This window comes from Agelaius tricolor, unplaced genomic scaffold (genome assembly GCF_023055355.1).
Source record: "Agelaius tricolor isolate 1412-34295 unplaced genomic scaffold, bAgeTri1.0.p SCAF_5, whole genome shotgun sequence".
Taxonomy (NCBI): domain Eukaryota; kingdom Metazoa; phylum Chordata; class Aves; order Passeriformes; family Icteridae; genus Agelaius; species Agelaius tricolor.
Genome location: NW_027269265.1, coordinates 33,078,939 through 33,100,730, shown reverse-complemented (window position 1 = coordinate 33,100,730; position 21,792 = coordinate 33,078,939). Strand labels below are relative to the sequence as shown.

The 21,792-nt window shown below is 39.7% G+C and overlaps 1 protein-coding gene across 5 annotated transcripts in view; it reads right to left on the bottom strand.

The window, feature by feature from the left end:
* ZFYVE26 (zinc finger FYVE-type containing 26) overlaps positions 1-21,792 on the bottom strand; it is a 48,996-nt gene that overhangs the window by 23,362 nt on the left and 3,842 nt on the right. For 4 of the 5 annotated variants that reach the window (XM_071427102.1, XM_071427105.1, XM_071427104.1 and 1 more), the window contains exons 4-22: positions 20,447-20,999; positions 19,068-19,198; positions 18,092-18,256; positions 16,891-16,979; positions 16,455-16,615; positions 13,017-13,199; positions 11,763-12,416; positions 10,994-11,083; positions 10,239-10,307; positions 9,455-9,606; positions 7,931-8,129; positions 7,343-7,606; positions 7,041-7,160; positions 6,608-6,772; positions 5,449-5,676; positions 3,557-3,662; positions 2,070-2,806; positions 1,312-1,508; positions 348-452 (exon numbers count right to left, since the gene is read on the bottom strand). In XM_071427102.1, coding sequence (XP_071283203.1) covers positions 348-452; positions 1,312-1,508; positions 2,070-2,806; positions 3,557-3,662; positions 5,449-5,676; positions 6,608-6,772; positions 7,041-7,160; positions 7,343-7,606; positions 7,931-8,129; positions 9,455-9,606; positions 10,239-10,307; positions 10,994-11,083; positions 11,763-12,416; positions 13,017-13,199; positions 16,455-16,615; positions 16,891-16,979; positions 18,092-18,256; positions 19,068-19,198; positions 20,447-20,999 — 4,368 coding nt within the window. The remainder of the gene's footprint in view (positions 1-347; positions 453-1,311; positions 1,509-2,069; positions 2,807-3,556; positions 3,663-5,448; positions 5,677-6,607; positions 6,773-7,040; positions 7,161-7,342; positions 7,607-7,930; positions 8,130-9,454; positions 9,607-10,238; positions 10,308-10,993; positions 11,084-11,762; positions 12,417-13,016; positions 13,200-16,454; positions 16,616-16,890; positions 16,980-18,091; positions 18,257-19,067; positions 19,199-20,446; positions 21,000-21,792) is intronic. The other variant, XM_071427103.1, reaches the window with a different exon arrangement.

Genomic DNA, 21,792 nt, shown 5'->3' with positions numbered 1-21,792 from the left:
GACACTTAAAGCCAGCCGGATTTACAATATTAGCATTTCTCTAATAATCACATCTGTATTATGACCAAAGTTATGCTACTTTAAAATCTTCAAAATTGTAAAAGAAAAGAACAGGTTATATCTCAGAGTAAGAGTTTAAACTAAAACTTAAGAATTATTAATTACATGTAAATCTTGATATTAAATACAGATCTCTATTTGTTTCTGTAGCACAGAGCTGAGTAAAGGAATCCTTCCTCCCAACATAATTTCCACTGATCATTGTTTTAAGATGCCATTTCGATGAATTTATTTACTTGAAGTTTAATGCATTCTAATTCAACGAAATTCACATGATGATGTCTAACCTTTACTTTCAGAATGATATTCATGACAGCCTGAGGATCATCAGCGCAGGCTTTTTTCAGATCCTGCCAGTCATTCCACAATGGTTCATTTTGCACATTCAAAATCTGTAAAAGTTAATATTGAGTAGCATAAATTATAGAATCTCAATTTATCTCAATCAATAGCCTAAGAAAACAGCTGAGCTCATCACATCAAGAGCTTTGACAAAAAAGTCAAAAAGGAGACCACATTTAGACCTTTTCAGGGATGATGTAAAGCCCTTGCACTCAAAAACAAGACCTCTACAGCTTTCACAGATATGAGTCTACAAGGCACATTTATAAGGGAAGGTTTCTGAAAGATAAGGTTTCTGGCAATAATTATGGATGTAAAAGTACACATTTACTGCAGACATTGCTGGCACTAACAGAGAGACAACTGAGCTGTCAGTTAGCAGAACTCCCACCAGACAGAACTCAGCAGGGATGGCTCCTTATTTTGCTGTTTGGCTTTTCAGTCTGTGCTGAACTCCAGGCCAGCCTTTCTGACTTCAGGGTTTCTGCACTACACTGCAGTTAGAAGAACTGACTGCAATACAAACTTGGCCCTTGGACCCCTAGTCTTGTACACCATCTGCATTTCTCAAACTTGTAAAATGATTAACTGCCATGGAAAGCTTCCAGAGGCTCTAGAATTTGCACAGAATGGAAAATACTTTGCAAAACAATCAGATTCACAAAAATGTTTGTATCTAAACATGTTTGCAGACCAGAATGCTAACAGGAGAGTGGGAGAGTTGTGAAGGATGAAAGCTGAGTGTTAACTGGATACTATAGTACTTCACATGAACTGTTTTGGATAAAAGACTTGAAAAGCTCTCACGACCAAAAAAGAACCAAGGGTGAAAGCTTCTCAGTGGGCAACCAATATTTGCTTCCTGCTGCCTATTTCATTTCACTGGTTACTTGAAGAACGACCTTGTACCTTTTGATAAACCTGAAGTTCTTTCTTCCTGCTCTGCAGATTGGCTTTTAGTTCATGAGGCATGCCCAGGTCAGAAATGCAGTAAGCTAGAATTTCCAAACAGGCATCAAGGGGCCACTTGTCCAGACAGCGCAGGGCCAGTCTACTTCTCAACACTGCATTTTTTACAAGGAACAAGTATTGCCAACCATCCTTATCTGTGGAGGAAACAAAACACTAATTTGAAATTCAGTTTCTATAATTCAGAAAAAAAAAAAAAAAAAAAAAATCCTTATCCTTGCTGGATCACATCAACAAAAGAAACACTGACAGGACTGAAAAATCATTGCAAGAGTTATCCCAAGCATCACAGTTTTGGGAAATATCCGAAGTTAGCACGAGATACTTACTATTCAGACTCCAAAAGGCACCTTTCACAGATCACATCATCCATGCATAACAATGACACTGCTGTAGGAGATGTTCCATTAACAATACAATGATTACTGTGTCCTGATGCATTCAGCTCTTCACATAAAAATAACAAAACAGACGCATTCCAGTTCTCTTGTACTAAATTGGTCATGATTTGCACATTTGTGAAACAGAAACAACACCATCAGAGAAAGCAAATTCAGGATGAAGAAAGGAAAATTATCTATTTCCATCTCTGGATTTGCCCAAGGACCACTACTTTAGTTTCTGCATTTTGATCCAGGCTGCATTCTTTATTAAAAAAAAAAGAATTGAGGAAAAAAGCCTGACTTAATCCTTCTTACCTTCAGCAGCTGCACAACTCAGCACAGCATCCTTCACATTGACCACTTCCTCCACATCCTGACAGTACAGATCCAAGACCTTCAGAGCCCTGTCCCAATCCTTTGCCCCAAGAGCTTGTTCAAAGACTCCAGTTAATACTTTAACAGCTGTGGTGGAATGTAACCCTAGGAGCACCAGAGACATGTATGCCTTGCCAGAGAAGACAGCAGCCAAACTGCTACCTTCCTCTTGATTCCGAAGTGGCTCAAACATAGCAAGAAGAAATCGTTCCAATATTGGGAACTCCTTCAACAATGCCTCACACTCCCTGGAAATCTGCTCCAAGCCTAAGGGCACTTCCCGTTTGCCCCGAAATTCCATCCAAGACAAACTTGATTTGTGAATTTTCTGTATATTAGATGCACTTAGACATGCCACTGTAGCCATCAGCTTCGACTGAGACTTCAGGAAGTCCAGGGAGGAGGCAGTCAATGTGTGCTGGCTCAACTCATTCAGAGAGGATGAGGCCTGAGTGGAGACATCCTCAGAGCTCACTGCAGAATTGTGAATAGGTATTTCAACATCTGGCAGGCAGTGGCAGGCACACTGCTGTGTCAAGTTGCTGATGTTGGTCAGAAGAGACTTTGCCTGGCTGTTTTGCCTTGCACTGCACAAGGACAGTGGTTCACAACAAGAGTTAACAATGACTTGTTGCACATTCAGGTTCAACCCTTCTTTAGCCAAGAGAGAAGAAAGTCTGTAGGATCGAAAACAGAACGAGATTACCCAGCATATATAAAAGGTACTTTATAATTAGATATTTTCCTAAATCTTCTAAATGCTTTAAGAACACAAGTCCCCTAATATTCTTCACAGGTACATACACAAGAAGATTACATATACTATTTTAACTCTGAACTTAGGCTGTCATCCCTTTATAGAAAAAGAACTTACTCCTAAAACATTGACTTTTACCTAACTGCAAGCTACTAAAATAGTTCACCATTAGCACTCATCTTTTTAAAAGCTACCTCATCTTTTAAAAAAGCTACCTCATCAAATCAGACAGTTTCCATGCCAACCTAATTTAGTAGTTGCAATGGAAGGAGCTAGATTATCCAGTTTACCTGCAAGGGTAAGACCATGCCCAGTATTCTTACTAAAACCTACTACCCTACTTTATTGTATTACATTGACAAGCTACAAGTGCACTCCTCTTAATTGTCACACAGTTAAAAAAATCCACATAATTCCACTCTCACTTCATAACAGATAGTAATTGTTAAAAATATGGAGCCACTATTCTCCCAATCAAAAATCTTCAGGCTGGAGAAGGCACTGACTAAGCTCCTCCCTACACACCAATCCTTGCAGCATCAAGTGATCAGCTGGTGGGACACAGCTGTACCACCTGTGATAAGTAGCCAAAGAGCCTAATAATGGCTGAGGTAAAAGTCACCAATACCAAAATAACCTACTGGAGTACATAATCTGAAAAAGCACTGACCTGTCAGGATGAACTTGTCTCTCAAAAACAAGCTGGGAAAGCAGCTGAGTTGGACTCTGCTGTAACAGTATAAATGGGTTTCCCACTTTCACTTCTGCAGATACATCTTAGGGAAAAAAACACCAGAATATTTATTATAATACAAACACATTAGCTGAATACACTAACCAACTTTTATTTTAGGAATATAAATTTTAAGGCCCTGAGTCTAAACCCCTTTGACTAAATTCACAGAGTTCGAAATTCACATTAGAATGGTAAAATCCAGAGTAAATTGCAAGGCATTTGTGATTATGATAAGCCTCTCAGTTTTGGCAATATTATGTCGGATGTATTACCAAAACAGGCAGAGTAGAGATTCTTCCTCCTTTATGCAAGATCTACATTCAAACAGTTTAGCAACTCCACTTCATAAACTTTCAACAAAATATGTACTTGTAGTGAGAAGTAGAAAACATGCAGAATTATTTCCTGATGAGTCTCTGGATGTAGACTGGTGAGCCCATGCTCTATTCAAGTCAGTTAGCAAGGGCAGAGGGAACTCACAGGTACTTTTACAAAGGAGTGAAACCCTGGCCACTACGGCTGGAAAGCATTTGTATCCACTACTGAGTTACGTCAAGTAACTTTGGACACATTCTCCTAAGTTCACCTTTTCCTTTCATCTTCCAACACAACAACTTTTCCCCCAAACTCACCCAGCCCTTGAATATTTTTGTGCAATTTTTGGCTTTGGCAGTTATCCAATCATGTCCATACAGAAGCTACAGCTAGCATGGCAGTGACCTGAGCTGAACCAGCATGTCTGCAAATAGACCTCTGCTCTTTTTCTTATCCTCTTGGGAAGGTACTCCCTGAAATCAGTACTGTGGTATTTTACATTACTGCAGCTCAATTAGTGTCAACTAGAAAACATGGATAAGTGTCGCAGACATCTTTTCATGAAAAATCCTTTCTTTAGGATTTTTCCTCCTGAGAAGCTGAGAGGCCTCAGGAACAAAATGTAAACAATGGTTATCTGCTGCTGTGGAATGCAACAGGTAGATCTTTGATTGGCCCATCTTGGATGTTTATAATTAATGGCCAATCAGAGCCCAGCTAGCTCGGAGAGAGAGTCCGAGACAGCTGCCTTTGTTATCATTCTTTTCTTTTCTATTCTTAGCCTAGCCTCCTGATGAAACTTTTTCTTCTATTCTTTTAGTATAGTTTTAATGTAATATATATCATAAAATAATAAATCAAGCCTTCTGAACATAGAGTCATTTCTCCGTCTCTTCCCTCAACATAAGACCCCTGTGAACACTGTCACAGATAAGCAGTTTTACTCTGAGCACAGTGAATTGTTCTGCTCTTCTGACAGCTTTATGTGCTGATGGTACATTCCTTTCCATGGGCCATCACCTGCTGATTCTATAAAAAAATTCTGCCTGGTTACCCCTGCATGGCCTTCTACACACTCTTTTCTTACCCTTGTGGAGCAGCAGTGCCTGCTGCCTCTAAGGGAGCTGTAAGTTATACAGCATGCTGATCTACTGGATGCAAAAATCAATCTCGCCTTACAGGGGCAGTGCTAAGAATTTTTGGATTTCAAGGGCTGTTTGTTTTGTCTCCAAAGTTTTGTCTCTAAGTGGAGTGCAGAGTCTGGGTCAGTAGTTAGCATTTCTGTCCTCATTTTCCCACTGACATCAACTATTTCCATGTGAGCTGTGGGTGGCATAGGTGTTATGAAATAAAAGGAAAAAAAAAGTAATAATCAGTTGAAATCAAAAGCACAGGTAGTAGGTACATTTGGCAAGGAACCATTTTTGCACAATTACTTTCCAGAATTTGGCCAGACTACACAGTGTGAGTATCTCCACCTAGGCTCAGACTTTCCAGCAGAAAGCCCTTACCTAGCTCTGCATTCAAGCTCCGTAACACCACAGCAGCCAGAGTAGTGATGTAGTCAAGGAAGGCCTTCACAAAGTTTGTCTGCGTGTTGCTCTCTTGCATGCTTTGGCTATGCTGGTCAAGAGTTCTCAGCAGGAGCTGTGTTTGGTTCCAAACCAGGTGCTTCTCCAGCTCCATGGGTTTGAGAGAGCCCTGCTCCACCAAGGTGCCAAGCAGGCTCCCTTTAGAGTCTGGTTTAAGAGAACAAACAAGATTCAAGGATGAAATGTCAAGAAGAAAGGAGGCAGGGGGGTGGGGGAGAAAGAGAGAGAAATGCTTTAGCTTTATTTCCTCTCCGCAATTATTGATCTCAGTATAAGCATTATAATTTAATAAATTCCCTTGCTCCCTGAAGGCAAGGGACATTTTTACTGTGAGCATTATAATTCAATTGAAACCAAGAGAAATTTTCACAGCAGAATAAAACTATAGTACATCTAAACTGATAACCACGGCTCTGAGAAGTTAGAACTATATTAAGGCAGACCTAAAATATTTCTAGTTCTGTGTCATTAACATTAATTCTAAAACACAGGTGCTGACCAATCCTTGAGCTCCATCCATAACATTTAGCTCTTAGAGGTCTCCTAAATTTTTGCTCATTAAATATTTTAAGAACACCAAAAAGCCATTTATAAATTTGGTGACTAGAAGAGAAACACCAGTACTATATAATGAAGAGAGCTGTAAGAAAAAGCAGCTGTGGAAAAGATGAGATGTTTTATGACAGTCCTATGAAAATTGGAAGGTATTATGATATTACAAAGGTTTTGAAGGTTTATCTCCATTTTGTTACTTAAAAAAAAAAAGGATAAAAAAGCAAGAATAAGAATACACCAAATTATCTATAAGGTGCCGCTTTAAAATATACTTAAAGAATTCCTTGCTAGGACTGCATAGAAATAGAACAAATAATGACTCTGACAAATTCAGAATTTTAGCTGTGAAAACAAATATAAGAATTACAGCTAAATTTTACCCTTTGCATTTATGATTTTTAAAATATATATTTGTGCATATGTCAAAGAGCATTACTACTGGATTTATAACTGCCTGGAAAGGTCAAAGCAAAAATTTACATCCATACATCAATCAGTCTTTATGTTCACAAAAATAACTCACCCACAGAACGTTCAACACATGTCAGTGCTTTTAGGATGTGATCCAGGTTTTGTGATAAAACAATTTCATTAGTAATACTTTCTTCAGTCAAGGCCGGGTAGCAAGCTTGCAGAAGGTCTACAATACTGCATCGAAAATGACTCCCTATTTTCTCATCGGACACCTCTACAAAGAGGGAGAAAAAAACAACAACTGTAACAAAGACACAAGAATTTTTTTGCATAGAGGGCCCACAAAACCAGAAGTGTATGATAATACAAAAAACCAGACCATTTCAGATTATTCAGAATCGAGTTCAGGTCACATCCCCCTTGCCTTTTCTGTTATAAATACTAAACTAAAACATGGAAAGTTCAAATTTACACTGCAACAGAAGACAAGAATTTGATTTAAGCACATTTCAACAGAAAGCCTTATCAGCAAAGCACACTACCTGGTCTGGATTGACCTTGTGATGTGCAGGAAGAGTTGAGAATTTTACTTATTTGCTGGAGAACTGCTGGAAAACCCTTGACACCTTCAGAGTGCAGTAGAACAAAGTCAGGTCGGTGACCTGGAAAAGTCATTGTGCAAAGGGAGACAAAATCAAAGTTAGGAGTGGAAAAAAGAGACACTAACATGAAAGTACAAAATGAGATTTAATTAAGGCTTGGGTGTTAGCACAAACAACACAGCACAGAGAGGCATTTTCTGTTCCCAGGCCCATGCTGATAAACATAAAAATCAAAAGCCTACCCCGAGTTTCAAGGCTGTTGTAGAGTCTCCTTTCTGCTGTCTCCAGAAGCTGTTTGCATGTCTTCCAGAGACGGCACTGAGTACAAGCTAGGTCAAATGCTGCCATTGCTGAAGGACTGAGGTCCTCAAGGACTTCTCGCAGAGGATCAGTATGCTCCAGCTGGATGTTTCTGATCCAGAAGTTTTCTTGAAGAGTAGGAGCAAGACTTCCAGAGATTGCAAGCAATTTATCAGTAACATCCGAGATGGAATAAAATACCATACCTACAGGTGTCATCAAAAACACACAAACACTGGTTAACAGCATAACTAGATCAGATCCTGTAATGGGTAACTATTTTTTAATCCTTATAGAAAATAATTCCATATGTGGCCTGCTTCATGGACCAATTAATTACCGTAGAATGGATGCAGCTAATTGGGCATCAACAGCAAATTTTCAGCATTTATAGTCTCTTTCTAACTCAAAGAACCACCACTTACACTTCTGAACAAACACTACACTCATTTTGACATTATTCAAGTTGCTTTCTTGACTTTTTACTTCTCCCCAACCCTTTGTGAGAACTCAAAAAGCCCAGTCCTTACCAGCTGCTGCTGCACTCCCAATAGCTTGCAGTGTTGAACGGCCACTGCCAGATTTCCTGATGCCTCCAGTGCCATCTGATGCTTGATTCTCAATATTGTGCTCCACTCTCGCCATTTCTCGTACTGCCTCTTGGTAACGCTCCATGAAAACCAACTCACCATAGCAAGGGGAAGTCTCCAGATTAAACATCAAAGCCACCTTTCAAAAGTAACAACAGATGTAATTAAATAGATGTACAACAATAGATGTAATCAAATGAAGTTTTCAAAGGTCAAGAAGCTTGGGGGGGGGGCTTTAGAGGAGACAAAGGAATAAAACAAATACTTTAACTGAAAAACATCTCCACAGACACAACAGGCTGAAATGGTGTGGTTTTCTCCTAAAGAGTTTTAAGTGCCTGAAAAAAAAGACCCTCAGAGATGTTTTTCAATTATTATTATAAAGCTTATCTATTATTTGTTGCAGGATTAGGGCTGAATTATTTTTCATAACCCGCACCTTTCAGAACGACTCTCCACAATTTCAATACACTATGTAATGAGAGATATCTATCAAGTTTGCCTCCAAAGCAGACCATTTCAAATAAATTCTTATTCAGCAAGGAATACCTTCTCAAAATTTAAACACAAAGTAGCTAAGCAGAGCTGTGCATGAAACCAACAACCAAAAATCAACCAACCTACTAAGAAACCAACAACAGAATACAAACCAAACTTGAATGCTTTATCACTGGTGATACTGAAAATCAAGGCAACAAAGCAAAACAAAATGCTCCTTTGGCCCTGTAAATAGGGAGAAGATGAAGTGGCATGCCTGTTGTCAAACAGAACTAATTGACTGAGTAGTAACCTGATGTTAATGCAATGTTTAAGTGACATGAACTGCTCCAGTGTGGCTATTCAAAACCCAGCCAGGTCACAATTTTGACAGAAGATCCACTCATTGATGCACCTCAAGATATTTTTTCAGAGCATCATCTCAAAAGCCACACAGAGAAAGGTACGCACAGCTGTGAGGGAGCAAAGAATCACAAATATGCGGACTGTCAATTTGCAAGTCTTTCTGCCTGTTCTCAATACTACAAATTTAGTCTCAAAACATACCTCCTTCAAATGAAAATAATCACTGCTCTGGGTAAGGAACACCTTTGCATGTTTCTACCAGGGTTACAAGTGGAAGAGTGCCATGGTTTTGAAAAACGGATTAAATAAAATAGTTCAAATAAAGCTGCTTCCTCATGAGACTTCACATGATCTCTCTATTCTTCAGTCAGTTGAAACACTATGCTTGACTAGCTCTCATCAAACATTTGCATGCTTTGAGAACCCAGGTGTAGAGAAAACATTTTCACATAACAAGGCAGAAAAAACCCTGCATCCATGGGATGTTGGTTTGGAATATCTTTGTTCCTTCTACTTGCTTCTACTTCTGAAGTGATTCTTTCACTTGGAAGCTCTATGTTTGCTAAATGCAGAAGAAGCAGGAATTTCATTCAAAAATTGAAATACATGCATCTTATTTACCTGGTGGGCTTCCACAAAGTTCCCTCTCAAAACACAAGAAACTAACAGTGATTCTGGTGGGGAAAGCATCATAGGAATGAGGGAATTCTGCTGACGTGGTCTTGCCCTGCTTTCCAAATCACTCAAGCCAGGGACACTACTGGTACTTCCCTCTGCAAGACAGAATTCATCAGTATAATATTAGGGAAAACACATTTCACCAAGTAACAGCCACCTAGCAGATAACAGCATTTCACATATTTAACACAAAAATATAGGAGCAGAGTTGCAAGCAAGTTTTAGGGTAAAGAAGTTAACATAAACATCCTGTTAGAAATTCTCATAACATTTCACTATTTGGTCAGAATTTGCAGTTTGGATCTCATCCCTGTGTAACACTTTTCAGGAGCTACATAATGTGCACACAGTGCTAGGCACTGGTTCAGTATGGACAAAGGGAGAAGTCTAAAGCATCTGACCTATTAGATCATTCCAGCATGCCTAAGCATGTCTTAGCTTACACGACTATCAGTTCATTAGCTTTTTTGATGGTTTGCAGACCACTACATTGATTGCATACTGTTTCCTGCAAGCCAAAGATACCAAGAAAAATCTAATTCTCTTATTCCATAAGAAGATACATGTTATTTTGACTACAAAAGAGTGATCCAAAAACGGGAGCTCTGAGAAGTGAAAAGATATAATTCTGTCCTGCACACAGCAGTAATTCACATTAACTACTTAAGCAAATTCTTCATCATGCACATTAAAAAGACAAAGAAATACTACTTTTGTGGCTTATTACCTGAGGTACTGGTGCTTAGCTCGCTACTTGTGCTTTCTAATGATGGACTGGATGCTCCCTCTTTCCCATCTAAAATGGAAAAAATCAAAATCAGCACATTAAATGCACTTTTATTAAAACTTACTGCAAATAACAGATTAAGCAACCTCAAGAGATCTTCAAGAGTATCTTGTAAATGAGCCACCATTGACATCTATGATAAAGGCAAAAACTGCTGATTTGAAGAAAATGGTAGGCTTAGAGACTATGCTGGGTGGCCAATCAGTGACTCATGTCAGATACTTCGAAGCTTGTTATTTTCCAACATGCCACTCCAAAACCAGACATGCCTTTCAAAGGCTCAGTAGAAAAAAGGTGAGGAACACAGCTTTCTCCTAAAGCTGCCAATGTATGCCACAGACTCCTGTTAATTCACATCCTAGATAATACCACAACAGGAATGAAAATATACTGAACAGTCATTGGAAATAGGGGAGAAAGGGAAAAATCAGTACTGTAGTTGAAGCACTCCCCTGCCCCAAATCAGACTTGATTGAAAGAATTTATTCTTCTTGGAAGGAAGTTATTTGTGCAGATGAGCTTTAGAAAACAATCCAAGTGGAACTGGACTGACACTTCAAACCACTAAGAAAACTAAAGGAAATAAATCTAGTTCTCTACTCCTAGGCCATGAAATGTAATTGCATTCAGCCATGAGCACAGGAAAATTATGCACATTTCAGAAGTGCCTTCTCCAAGACACTTTTTCAACCCACCTGTCTTGTACCTCCGATATCTACTTCGTTTCTTCAAGCTGGAGCACCTGATTAAAGAGCAATATCTCCTGGAGGCTGCAAGCTGATGTTCTGTGAAATATTTAAACAAAAACATTATCAAGTAGCTTTATAGAGGGAGACTTGACAAACAGTTGAACAAAAGTTTGGAAACTTGCTATATTTAAGGTCCAGAACTGCAAAGTCTTTCTTGGGACATGGAGCTTACATAGTCTGAGATACACAATAAGCTACACATGATACAAGACAGAACCTCATAGCAGTAAGGCTAGCAAGTTATGGGCTATGGAGAAGGGTGAGAAACAGGTTCCTGAATGTGTTGTTCAAGCTACTTCAGCAATCATCCAGAATAACACAACCTCCTCTGACACATTTTCCTAACATGTTTCCAGACTAGGCTAGATCAACACTGTCCATGAACAAGCTGAGACTATTTGGCTTGCACTGGATCCAACACCACCATGTCCCTTCATATCATTGCAGTGTGATTTGTGACAAAGGGCTGGGACAAAGGCAAACAGAAGCAGTGCATCACAAAGGGGAGGGAAATGAGAAAATGACCCAAAGTTTCTGATTAGAATAGAGATCACTTCTGTTGGAAAATGGTGCAAGCACCAGGTGTCTCCAGGTAGGTCACTCTCTCAGTATCTGCCAAAATGTGCTCCCTCAGTGAGATGCTCACAGAATTTAGCCTTGAGATCACTGTCTGGACAGCTGTAACATATCAGAAAGTGCCAAATACAAAGCCTACCTGCATTTCTGTTACTCATCACCACCTTGTATCGCCAGTGAGCTTCAGAAAGGTATTTGGAAAACTGTAACACGCGACTTCCAAAGGCATCTCTGCTTGCAGAAAGATTCAAGCACTCAACAAGCTCCAGCTCTTCACGAAGCACATTACTGGAGTCCCACGGGAGAGAACTCTGGATTTCTTCCAAGTGGTTGAGAAGCAATGTGAGGAAGGCCTCCATGGCCACATCATCCACTAAAAATCCAGTAACACCACTGGTGAAGTGTTTCAGATCCAGGCAGCTTGGCTTAGAGGTTTCACAGCTTTTCCCATCTAACACAGAGTCACAAAGATCTCGGGTATCTGTGTGAAGTGTTTGTGCAGCCAGCAGAGACTTCTCTGATTTTTTTTCAGCCTCTGTTGGGTGTTCTGGACTTTGCATGGTGGAAGACCGCCGACTGTCACTGCCTTCTACACTCAGAGTAGTGCACTTTTTGTCAAGGTCTTCATCCTCTGCATAGTCCTCAGGTAGAGGAGTGTCAGTATAGAGGTCATTATAGGAAATGAAAAGCAAGGAGAAAATATTCTCCAAAACCTCCAGGCGCAGAGGAATGGGAACACTCCTTAAGAACTGCTGACACTTCGCAATGTGCTGAGGAAATACTGAAGAGCAATCTGGACAATTAAAAACAAAAATAAAGAACATTTATTCTACATTTTTCAGGGATTCCTTGCTCCAACTTGTGCCTTTTAAGAAAATCCCAGAAGGGGAACTAATCCAGTGGCTCAGACCCAGTCATTCCTTCAAAAACCAAGTAAGTACATGTCCAACATTTTACATTTAGAAAGGTAGTGTGTGCCTCCTCCCTCTGAGTAATGCCCATTACAGCTCTGTTCAATGATGTGCAAATTCAGATTCCACCAATTCTAGCCATTAAATCAGTTTCAGCTCTGGGAAATCATAAGCTCTTATAAAATTATCTGTCACTAAGATCTTATATCTAGTATCACTTCCTTTTAGCACTATATTTTTTGTACAATTGCCTTAAATGTTTTAAAACAAGGCTGGTAGCTTATTAATATCTATTATTACTAAAGATAACAACACCTCAAAGAAATACCATTATACTTGCTCGGAAAGCATCCATAGGCCACTGAATAAAATACCATATGTACACAAGGTACAACATTATCCCCATACTAAGTGATAATTCAGAGCCCAGCAATTGCATGGAGAAGCACACACTACTGAACCTGAGAAAGGAGGCCAATCACCTGCTGGTTCTCCAGAAGTTGCATCCTCAGGGACATCACCAAGAAGGCTGTGTGCACAATCCTTGCACCTGGCATGCCTGTGTGAATTCACACAGAGAGCGTAGATTGCGTACTTCATGGCACAGAACGCTCTGAAGAGGGCCAGGTTACGCTGCTGACTCAGGGTGTTAGGGAGCGTGGCTGCTGTGGAGCGAAATCAGGGTGGTGATGGGGTAGGAGGTAAACAAGAAAACAAGTTAATTTTCTCCTGCAGTTCCTGCAGAGTGATAGTTATCCAGTCTTTCTTCCCCAGTGCTGTTTTTGTCTCAGCTTTGATCTATCTCACCATTACTTTTGGAAAAAAAGCCCAAACAACACAACCCACAACAGATGGGCACAGAAAAGTCAGGTCTGGATCCCCTTCTAAAAATGAAATTTTCTGTGAACTTGTGTAGCAGGACCTGGCTACAGCATAGAATGACCAAAATCCCTCACAATGACTCTCATTAGCAGTGTGTGGTTAAGCTGTACTGCTGCATTTGTAACAGAGGGGCAAATCCTGCTTCATTTCAGCATCATAGAATTCTGTGTTATAGTACACAGTAGATGAGTAGGGAAACAATGTAGACAGTCTATGACTGTAGTAAGAATAGAGTACCACCACTTCTTCAGATTTGTACTAATAAATACATATCATGGTTGATTCACAGTGGCTGACACAATAGATCAAACACAATCTGCAACTGACTAAAGAAGAAGTCAATCCCACAGTTTCCTTCATACATTTATGATAAATGCAAACTAGAGCAGTACTGCACACACTTCTCTTCCCCTTTGGGTATTTTTAAGGAAAGGTATCACGTGCCAAGACATGATCCCTTCCGAGTACAAGAGAACAGGACAGCTTCAAATTGTAAAAATCACATCATCATCCCCTTCACCCAGGAACACAATATAGTGTCATATATTCTGTTATGCTGAGTTTAGATGAATTATTCATCTACGGTAAAAAGGTTAAAAGAACCCCACAACAAAAAAAGAAAGCCCTGACAACCACACAGTGTTAAATTAGTGCTTGGAATCCACTGTCCTGTATTCTCATACAAGTAATGAATTGTCCCTCTACCTGCTGTCAAGCAGGAAAAGCATGTGCCAAGTTATCTTTTTTTAAACAAAGCATAGGTACAAAGCATGAGGTACTGACAATGTCCACATCCAAATTCTGTAACTGAACAGAACTACCTAACCTAGAAACTATTTCAGCACTGTCCTCCACAAAGTTTGAGCAGAATTGCAAAGAAAAGCACTAGTCTGAACTTTTCTGAACTATGGAACAGCCAAAGCAAAAGGACTGAGAGCACAAACAGATGGAAACAGTTATTCCCTATCACTGCCATTCTAAGCAGTGACAGTGATGGAAAATGAAATGTAGAGAGCAGACAGAACTGAGGAGACATCCACATCTGAATCCTCTGAAGAACCCATATGGCCATTGAAATTCTACTGTTGCCCAGAAGCTCTACACTAATATCTAAATACCCAAATACCTCTCAATACCACTGCCTTAAGAGGACTTCAGGCAGGTAAAGCTAGAGATTTGATAAATACAATACTCTGGAAAAGAGAAATAATTAGCTGGAGATACTATAACAGATACTGGTAATCAAAAGCAAGTTTAATACACTTTTGCCTCACATGTGGAAAACCTTGGATGCATTGAGTTGAGTCTGTGTCAGTGTTTGTACCTAAATCAATCCCCTTCCTTTACTTAGACTTTCCTTAAACCAATACTGAAGAAAAATCCTTTAACTAATAGCACTGGTTTTCCTATGCCAGAAATACTAACACCTTCTTTTTGAATACTGTAACTCATGAGGAAATTGCTGTTCACCATGACTGATCAAAACCAGTGTTTTGCACAGCCTGAACTCAACTGTTTGCCACTACCCTGGTTTCACTACTGCAGCTGACAGATATGTACTAAAAAGAAGGGGGAGAAGGGGAAGCATGTGGGGTGATGGGAGGAAAAGGCTTGTTAACATCATTACATCTGACAAAACCAAAGTTTATGACTCCTCTCTTCCCTTTAAGGCTCAAAATAGATTATTTTAAAGGAGATCTTATTAAGCTGTGTTTTTATAGAATGATCTGAATTCTGCAATAATTGCTGGATTGAAAAGAGAAGGAGGACTTGTCTTCCATTAATTATTTCTATAAATTATTGCGACATGAAAAAAAGAAGAGAAACTGCGGCTAGAGTTCTTTTGCTACAGTCATGCAGCTCCCAGAAGATATGATGGGACTGCCTCTTCCTGTTTTTGAAAGGCTTTGACAGAATTTAAGCAGAAAATAATTCAAATGTAAGAACTGTTTAAAAAAACCCACCATACAGCAACAACAAAACAATTTCAGAAAGCAGGACATTGAAAATAAGGATCTATACAGAGTCTCAATTCCTACATCTTTTAAGATTATTCGACAAGTATCATGATAATTTTAACACCAAAACCTGTAGAAGTAGGAATAGAAATCAACATCACAACAACATGATATGGAAGGAGGAAAACCTGCTTCCCACTAGGTAATCTGAAAAAATCTGTGCAAGATCCATCACTGGGAGCTCTCCATGCAATTTAGGTTGCAATTGCACATGTCCAAATTCACAAACATAAAAGAAATATTAGCCACAAATACTGCAGCTTCTTAGGTTCTAGTGCACGCAGGAAAATGGAGCTTAATAATCATTATCAAGAGGACCCATCAGAAAACAGCTTTAAAATTGCAGCAGCTGAACCTGGACACAGGATGCAATCAAAGGTGTGACCAAAGACAGTCACTTGTAAGTGATCTGATGTGTTTAACTGTTGCAGGTATTTTAGGCACCCAACTGGAACATGAGAGAAGTGAGGCAGGAGCAATGTAAAACAGGCTGTAGCTAAGTCTCACTGATTTAAATACTAAATTTAAATTTGGTAACAGTTAATATCAGAATTTTAAAAACCCACTTTTTATCTCCTTCAAAAATTAAGATGTTATAGTACAAGATATTGTCAATTTCATCTGGTTTTGCTCTTTGATTTTCAATAAAGAGCAATGAAATACAAACTATACACCTCTTTTTCAAACTAAAGGTGTTACATAGCACAGAAGTTACAATGAGCAGCATGTATCATGAGCATGTGCAAAGTCTTGTTACCATCTTGAAAAAGCTCTTTCAGACATCTGTCCTTGTGAGATCAAAGAGATCTCACAACTCCTTCTTGAAAGATAATTTACTCCCCAAAAGGTTTCTAAAATAGTTTCCATATGCTCTCTAGAGTTCTTCCACAAAAGAGCTAGTAACTGGTATCTTCCACAATTACAGAAGCAGGTCAAGAGAACAAATCCTGGCAGAAGTCTTAAACATACATGCTCAAGAGATTGTGAGTTTTCTGTGTTCTCACAACCCTACACATTTACCCTGCATCTGCTGGTCTCTGGCAGGAACTTTTTGAAGAAGCTCAATAACATCATCTTCATTCAGTGCCAGAAGATTGGTGAGATGATGCAGAGAATACACCGCAGTGTGGCAATCCAGATTGTGCAAGTGTTGCAACAGAACTTTCCTTGGGACAGTAATACTACAAGAGAGAACAAAGAGGTGACACAGATTTAAGTCTCAGCCATGTTTAAAGATGTAACTCCCACTCTAATTCTGATTGAACCAAACTACTGCAATTAAAAAGAGAAACAAAGAGTATAACTGCAACCCGTGAGATATTTCAGGAGCTTGTATATACAGTCACTATTACATGATTAGCCAAGAAAATAATGCCTTCTCTATTTGCATGTGTAAGCTGACTTAACAGGTAGATTTGGCAGCACAGTTTGGAAGAAGTCCTTCTGATCATTTTACCTGTTTTGCTGCATGCACCATTCAAGAACTTCCACATGAGTCCACAGCCCATCACAAAAATCTTTCAATACTGAATCATTGCACAGATCCTAAATGGAAAGACAAAAAAAAAGAATCTCATTACAACAAATCCCCCAGCCAGACAGCAGAATCATGTGTCACACGTTTGTTTGCAAGACTTTACCTAGTAATAAATTTCAAATACAGAAAACTGCTGGATTTATTAAAGACAGCAAAGGAGGGCAATTCTGACAGAACATAAAAGTCAGTCAGCCTCCCCTTGACACATCTACAGATCATAGAAAGGTGGCTACACCCCTGTTCAAGAAAAGCTTATAAAATGCAAATTAATGCTTCTTAGTAACAGTCTAAAGGTAATCTCTAGAACTAATCATGTACTTGAAAGATGCCATACTGGGTAGCAGATTGTTATTCTCCTTTCCCACTTGCTTTTCTACTACAGATGACTGCCTGCTAAAATCAGACCTAAGAGTTTAACTTTGCAGAAGCTACGGGATAGACTTTTGGTGTATTACCAAGAAAGTAACTCCCTTAAGGCAGTACCAGCTTAGGTCTGCACTGCGACCCAGCAGTACAAGGCTCCTCATCTCCCCACCTCTGACAGCTAAGCCAGCCAGCAGGCATCATCTGAAGTGCAACTATACCTTCAGAGCCCCATGTCTTTTGCACAGATGAAGACTGCCCCCAAACAAGGTGGATCTTTCACTCACAGCACTTGTCATTTATCATTTTGCTTTGAGAATGAGTATGGGGAATTTCCAAGCCACCCTGTTGCTAAACTCAGGCCTGAACTAGTCACTACCCAGGGATGACTCACTGAAGGAAATTACATGAAAGAAAGATGCCCCAGCTCTTTTCAAAACTAATCAACAAACACTGCTGTCTTTTCTCTTTATGCTGCTCATGTTAACAGCAGAGGCTATTTATGAGTTTATGCAAGAGAAATTTTCAGAGTCTCCTTTGCAGTCATGCTGTCTTCACAGCCAAGAAATCAGAAGAAAGGCAAGTGTCCCTACATAATGTTACCTGCATATGACTGTAATATCTTAGCTTTTTCAATTCCATCTTGAGGAAGACTGACATTCTCACTGAAAACTCCCCGGTTTTACTTGTCTTTGCAAACAAATTGCATTATTTGGACTCAGACTGGGAGACTACCACTTGCTTTCTGCTAATTTACCTGAGTTTTGTGTAGAGTCCACAGCAATGCTTTTGCTGATTCCAAGCTTTGACAATGAGTCCATCCTAACAACACCAGGAGGCGGCTAAGAGGGTTGAATTCTCTCCTCAACAAGCTCTTCAGGCCCGAGTAGTCTTCTCTTTTTAGTAAAGCTAGTGCAGTCACCTAGAAAATAAAAGAAAGAAGTATTAATTTTTTCAAAATGTGGAGACCCATAATGCCTGGCAGACTATGTAAGGAAGTAGCCATTTCAATATCAGCTTCACTAAAATAGTGAAGTTTTGCACCTGAACTTCCCTAAACTTATATTGTCCAGGCCATCAGAATACTCATTAGTAAGGATGTCATGAGGAAAAAAACACCGTTTTTCAAATGCTTACTGCAGAACCAATTCACATTCCACTCTATACCATCTTGGCATTCCTTCTATTTATTACATTTCTGCCAAGGACATAATGTAAAAGACTTCTACAAGCACATTATGCAAAAGTTGAAACATGCTCAAACTTAAAACCTCACACTTTTTAACAGTGACCACCTGCCTGTATTCTATTTCTCCTATCCATGTACCTACATAAAAATAATTAATTCATAGCAGACTGTTTTCACCACAAATTTTACCATGCAAACTATTCTCAATGCCCCAAGTCTACCAGCATTAGAAAGCAACAAGTTCAAGGTCATGAGGTAAATCTTGCATCCAACAAAACTACAAGCAGAAAATGAGACTTAAACCCTGAAGATTTAATCTTCAATCTGCATGCAGATAAGCTTTTCCAAAAATCTCACCAGCAGTTCTATTGCACTGCTGGAAGTAGGGGACTTATCACCATTACCTCCTTGCTCCTATTAGTCATCACCCCCGGCAAACACTATTTGAATACAAAATGCTGCTGTGCACCACTGAGATATGCTCAACACAGGGACTGACTTTAGCCTCCATTGGGTTTCCCTGTTAATGATTTTACAGCTGTACCAGAATCTGTTCCAGAAAGTGCTTGCTGCTGCTCAAGCAGTAGAAATAGGCTGTCTTCCAAGAAGGAGCTTCTTTGGGATCTGAGAACAACCTCATCACAGTTCGCTCAGTATCCAGCTGCTCAGATGAACCTAAAAACACCACAACAAGATTACCTTCCAGTTACCTCTGAGAGAAGCATAACTGCTGTTATTTTAAACTGAGAAACACTCAGTATTTCCTCATTTACTAACCAGCTGTTACATGTTACTACTGGGTAACAGGAAGACCAAGCAAAGAAATTTGACAGAGGTCAGACAGAAAACCAGAAAAACTGTATTGACAATCATTAACATAGCAAAAGCCTGGTCAGCACACAGGTTGTTTGCACCAGCTCAGGTCACACTGACTTTCTTTAGCCAAGCACACCCTTATCTCTGAGTTGCATGAATTCTCACTTGTGCTCGAGACACTGCACTATGCAGGGCTTTAGCAAAGACTTGTCCAGCACTGGAACTTCTCAGATCTGTGCAAAGTGAGACCCAAACTACTCCCAATGAGAGTGAAGATATGTGGATCTCCATTTCTCTTTCCCCACGAGGAAGCACTAACTGTAGTTATTATCAGAATTTCTAGAGTCTGCCACACCAGCCTGAGCTTCCCTTCAGCCATCTACAAGTGAAAGGAGAAGTGAGGATACAAACCCCACTGGCTTACACCACAGTGAACAGAGGGGAGCAAAAAAGGTAGGCATCCTAGCTTTTCCCTCCTTGCTACTTCACTGACAAGGCCATGGGCATCACTTGCCATTCGGCTTCAGCTGAGATCCTCAAAGAATCACAGAATATGCTGAGGTGGAAGGGACCCATCAGGATGATTGAGTTACAACTAAATGCACCAGTCACAAGCAGCTAGACAGAGGCTGTGAAGCCATGGTTGGTACAAAACCAACAGCTGGGCTCTGGCAAGTGAGCAGGTATCAAAGTGCATCTTCCCTCCTGCTGGGGTATCAGCCTTCTCCACAGCTCCTTCCAGTTTCATAAGTTTTCTTTTTCAATATTAAGGGGTTTGAATATTTTGGGATTACTGAAGTGACTGAACTGCTACTGGCCAGAAATGGAACATACTCCAACACAGACGACCCTGAGCTGGAGGTGAACAAATAAAAACTGTATATATATGGAGTATCAAACTTCAAGTTAGAAGCAAGATTTTCATCAAGAGAAATGCTGAGCAGATTAAAACAGAACACAATAAGGTGTGGTAAAGGAAGTGATCACAAAACATAGCATAGACTGCAGAAATGTAGGAAAGAGAACCAGTCTTGACTACTTGTCCGTTTAATGCCTTAACAGTTTTGGTAAACAGGAGATTAGTACAAAGCAAAAAGTGAAACAAACCTTTTTGTATTGATTTTGACAACAAAAACTTTTCTCTTGTTCTTTCTGTGACAACATTGCTATAGAGGCTTAGCAGGCCATGGCTCTGTTTCCTCAACATACAGTTTAGTAGCTTCTCTTCCCTCAGTGGGCTCCCCTCAGCCCAGCATACATCCAAGAGCTCCCTGAATAAGTGCTTTATTTCATCTGCTTGATGCTCCACCTCAAAAGTCACTATACTGAGAGCAGCATAAATTGTATCTACTAGTTCTCTTTGATTTAGCTCAGCTGAAAGCCCAGAGCTGCTCTGAAGCCTCTGCAGAGATTTCAAGGAGTCACAAAGGAACTCGACAAAGATGTTCTTCAGAGAGTGATACTGCTGGAGTGAGGAGCACTGTGTGCTTTGCTCCCCCTGGAAGAATTCCAGCAGGGCTTTTGCCCTCTGGGGAGCCTGCAGCAAAAGCTTCCGAAGAGCTGAAACAACATCCAAAGTGAATTTGTGAGAACAGTCATCTCTTCTTTTGTTCTCTGTGATGGCCTTGTTCTGTGTGCACTCAAATGCTTCAAACAGTTCCTGGTAGGAAAATAATAAAAGAGTAAGCCTTTTAGACTACATTAATATATTAAATTAATTATTTAAAAAAATAGAAGAAACTTGAAAGCAAGCAGATAAATCAATTCGGAAACACCATACTACTACAGAAATCCATTAATAATGGTCCACTTTGTCCAATATCTTTCCTAGAAGAGTGGATATGCCTCAATATGTAACAAAATACAAAGAATCCTGTAAAACACAAGTACACTATAAAGACCACATACAAGCAAGGAACCACAGCAGTCCCTATGGGATGGCTGAAGCACTGCCATACTCTACCTCTAAGCAATATCCTAATGTAACTGTATCTTGGTAGTTCTTTAGGAGCATAATGATGTGTGGGGTTTTTTTTCTCCTACTTTTACAGATTTGTACCATCTATCTACCAACTATATCATCCTCATGAATTTTTAAAATCTGATTAAAACTGGCCAAAAGATTCAGAAGCAATCTCATAGACTTTTCTTAAGCAACAATAATTTTTCTACCTATCAGAAGCAAACCTACAATTTCAGAACTGGGAAGGCGAAAATAAACAAACAAAAAAAACCCAATTAACCCACCCAATAAGAGTTAGGAAGGTGAGGGACAAGCCAGTTGAATAGCACTCAAGCAGTACTTTTGGCACTCCTAGAATTATGTGAGTGCTGCCCTTACCTCAAAGAGACACCTCAGAGATTACATAGGGGAGAGGTGGATGGAGTGCACAAAGAATGAGAACAGAAAACAAGACCACAATACCTTTTTTTTAATATTATTTGCTGGATCA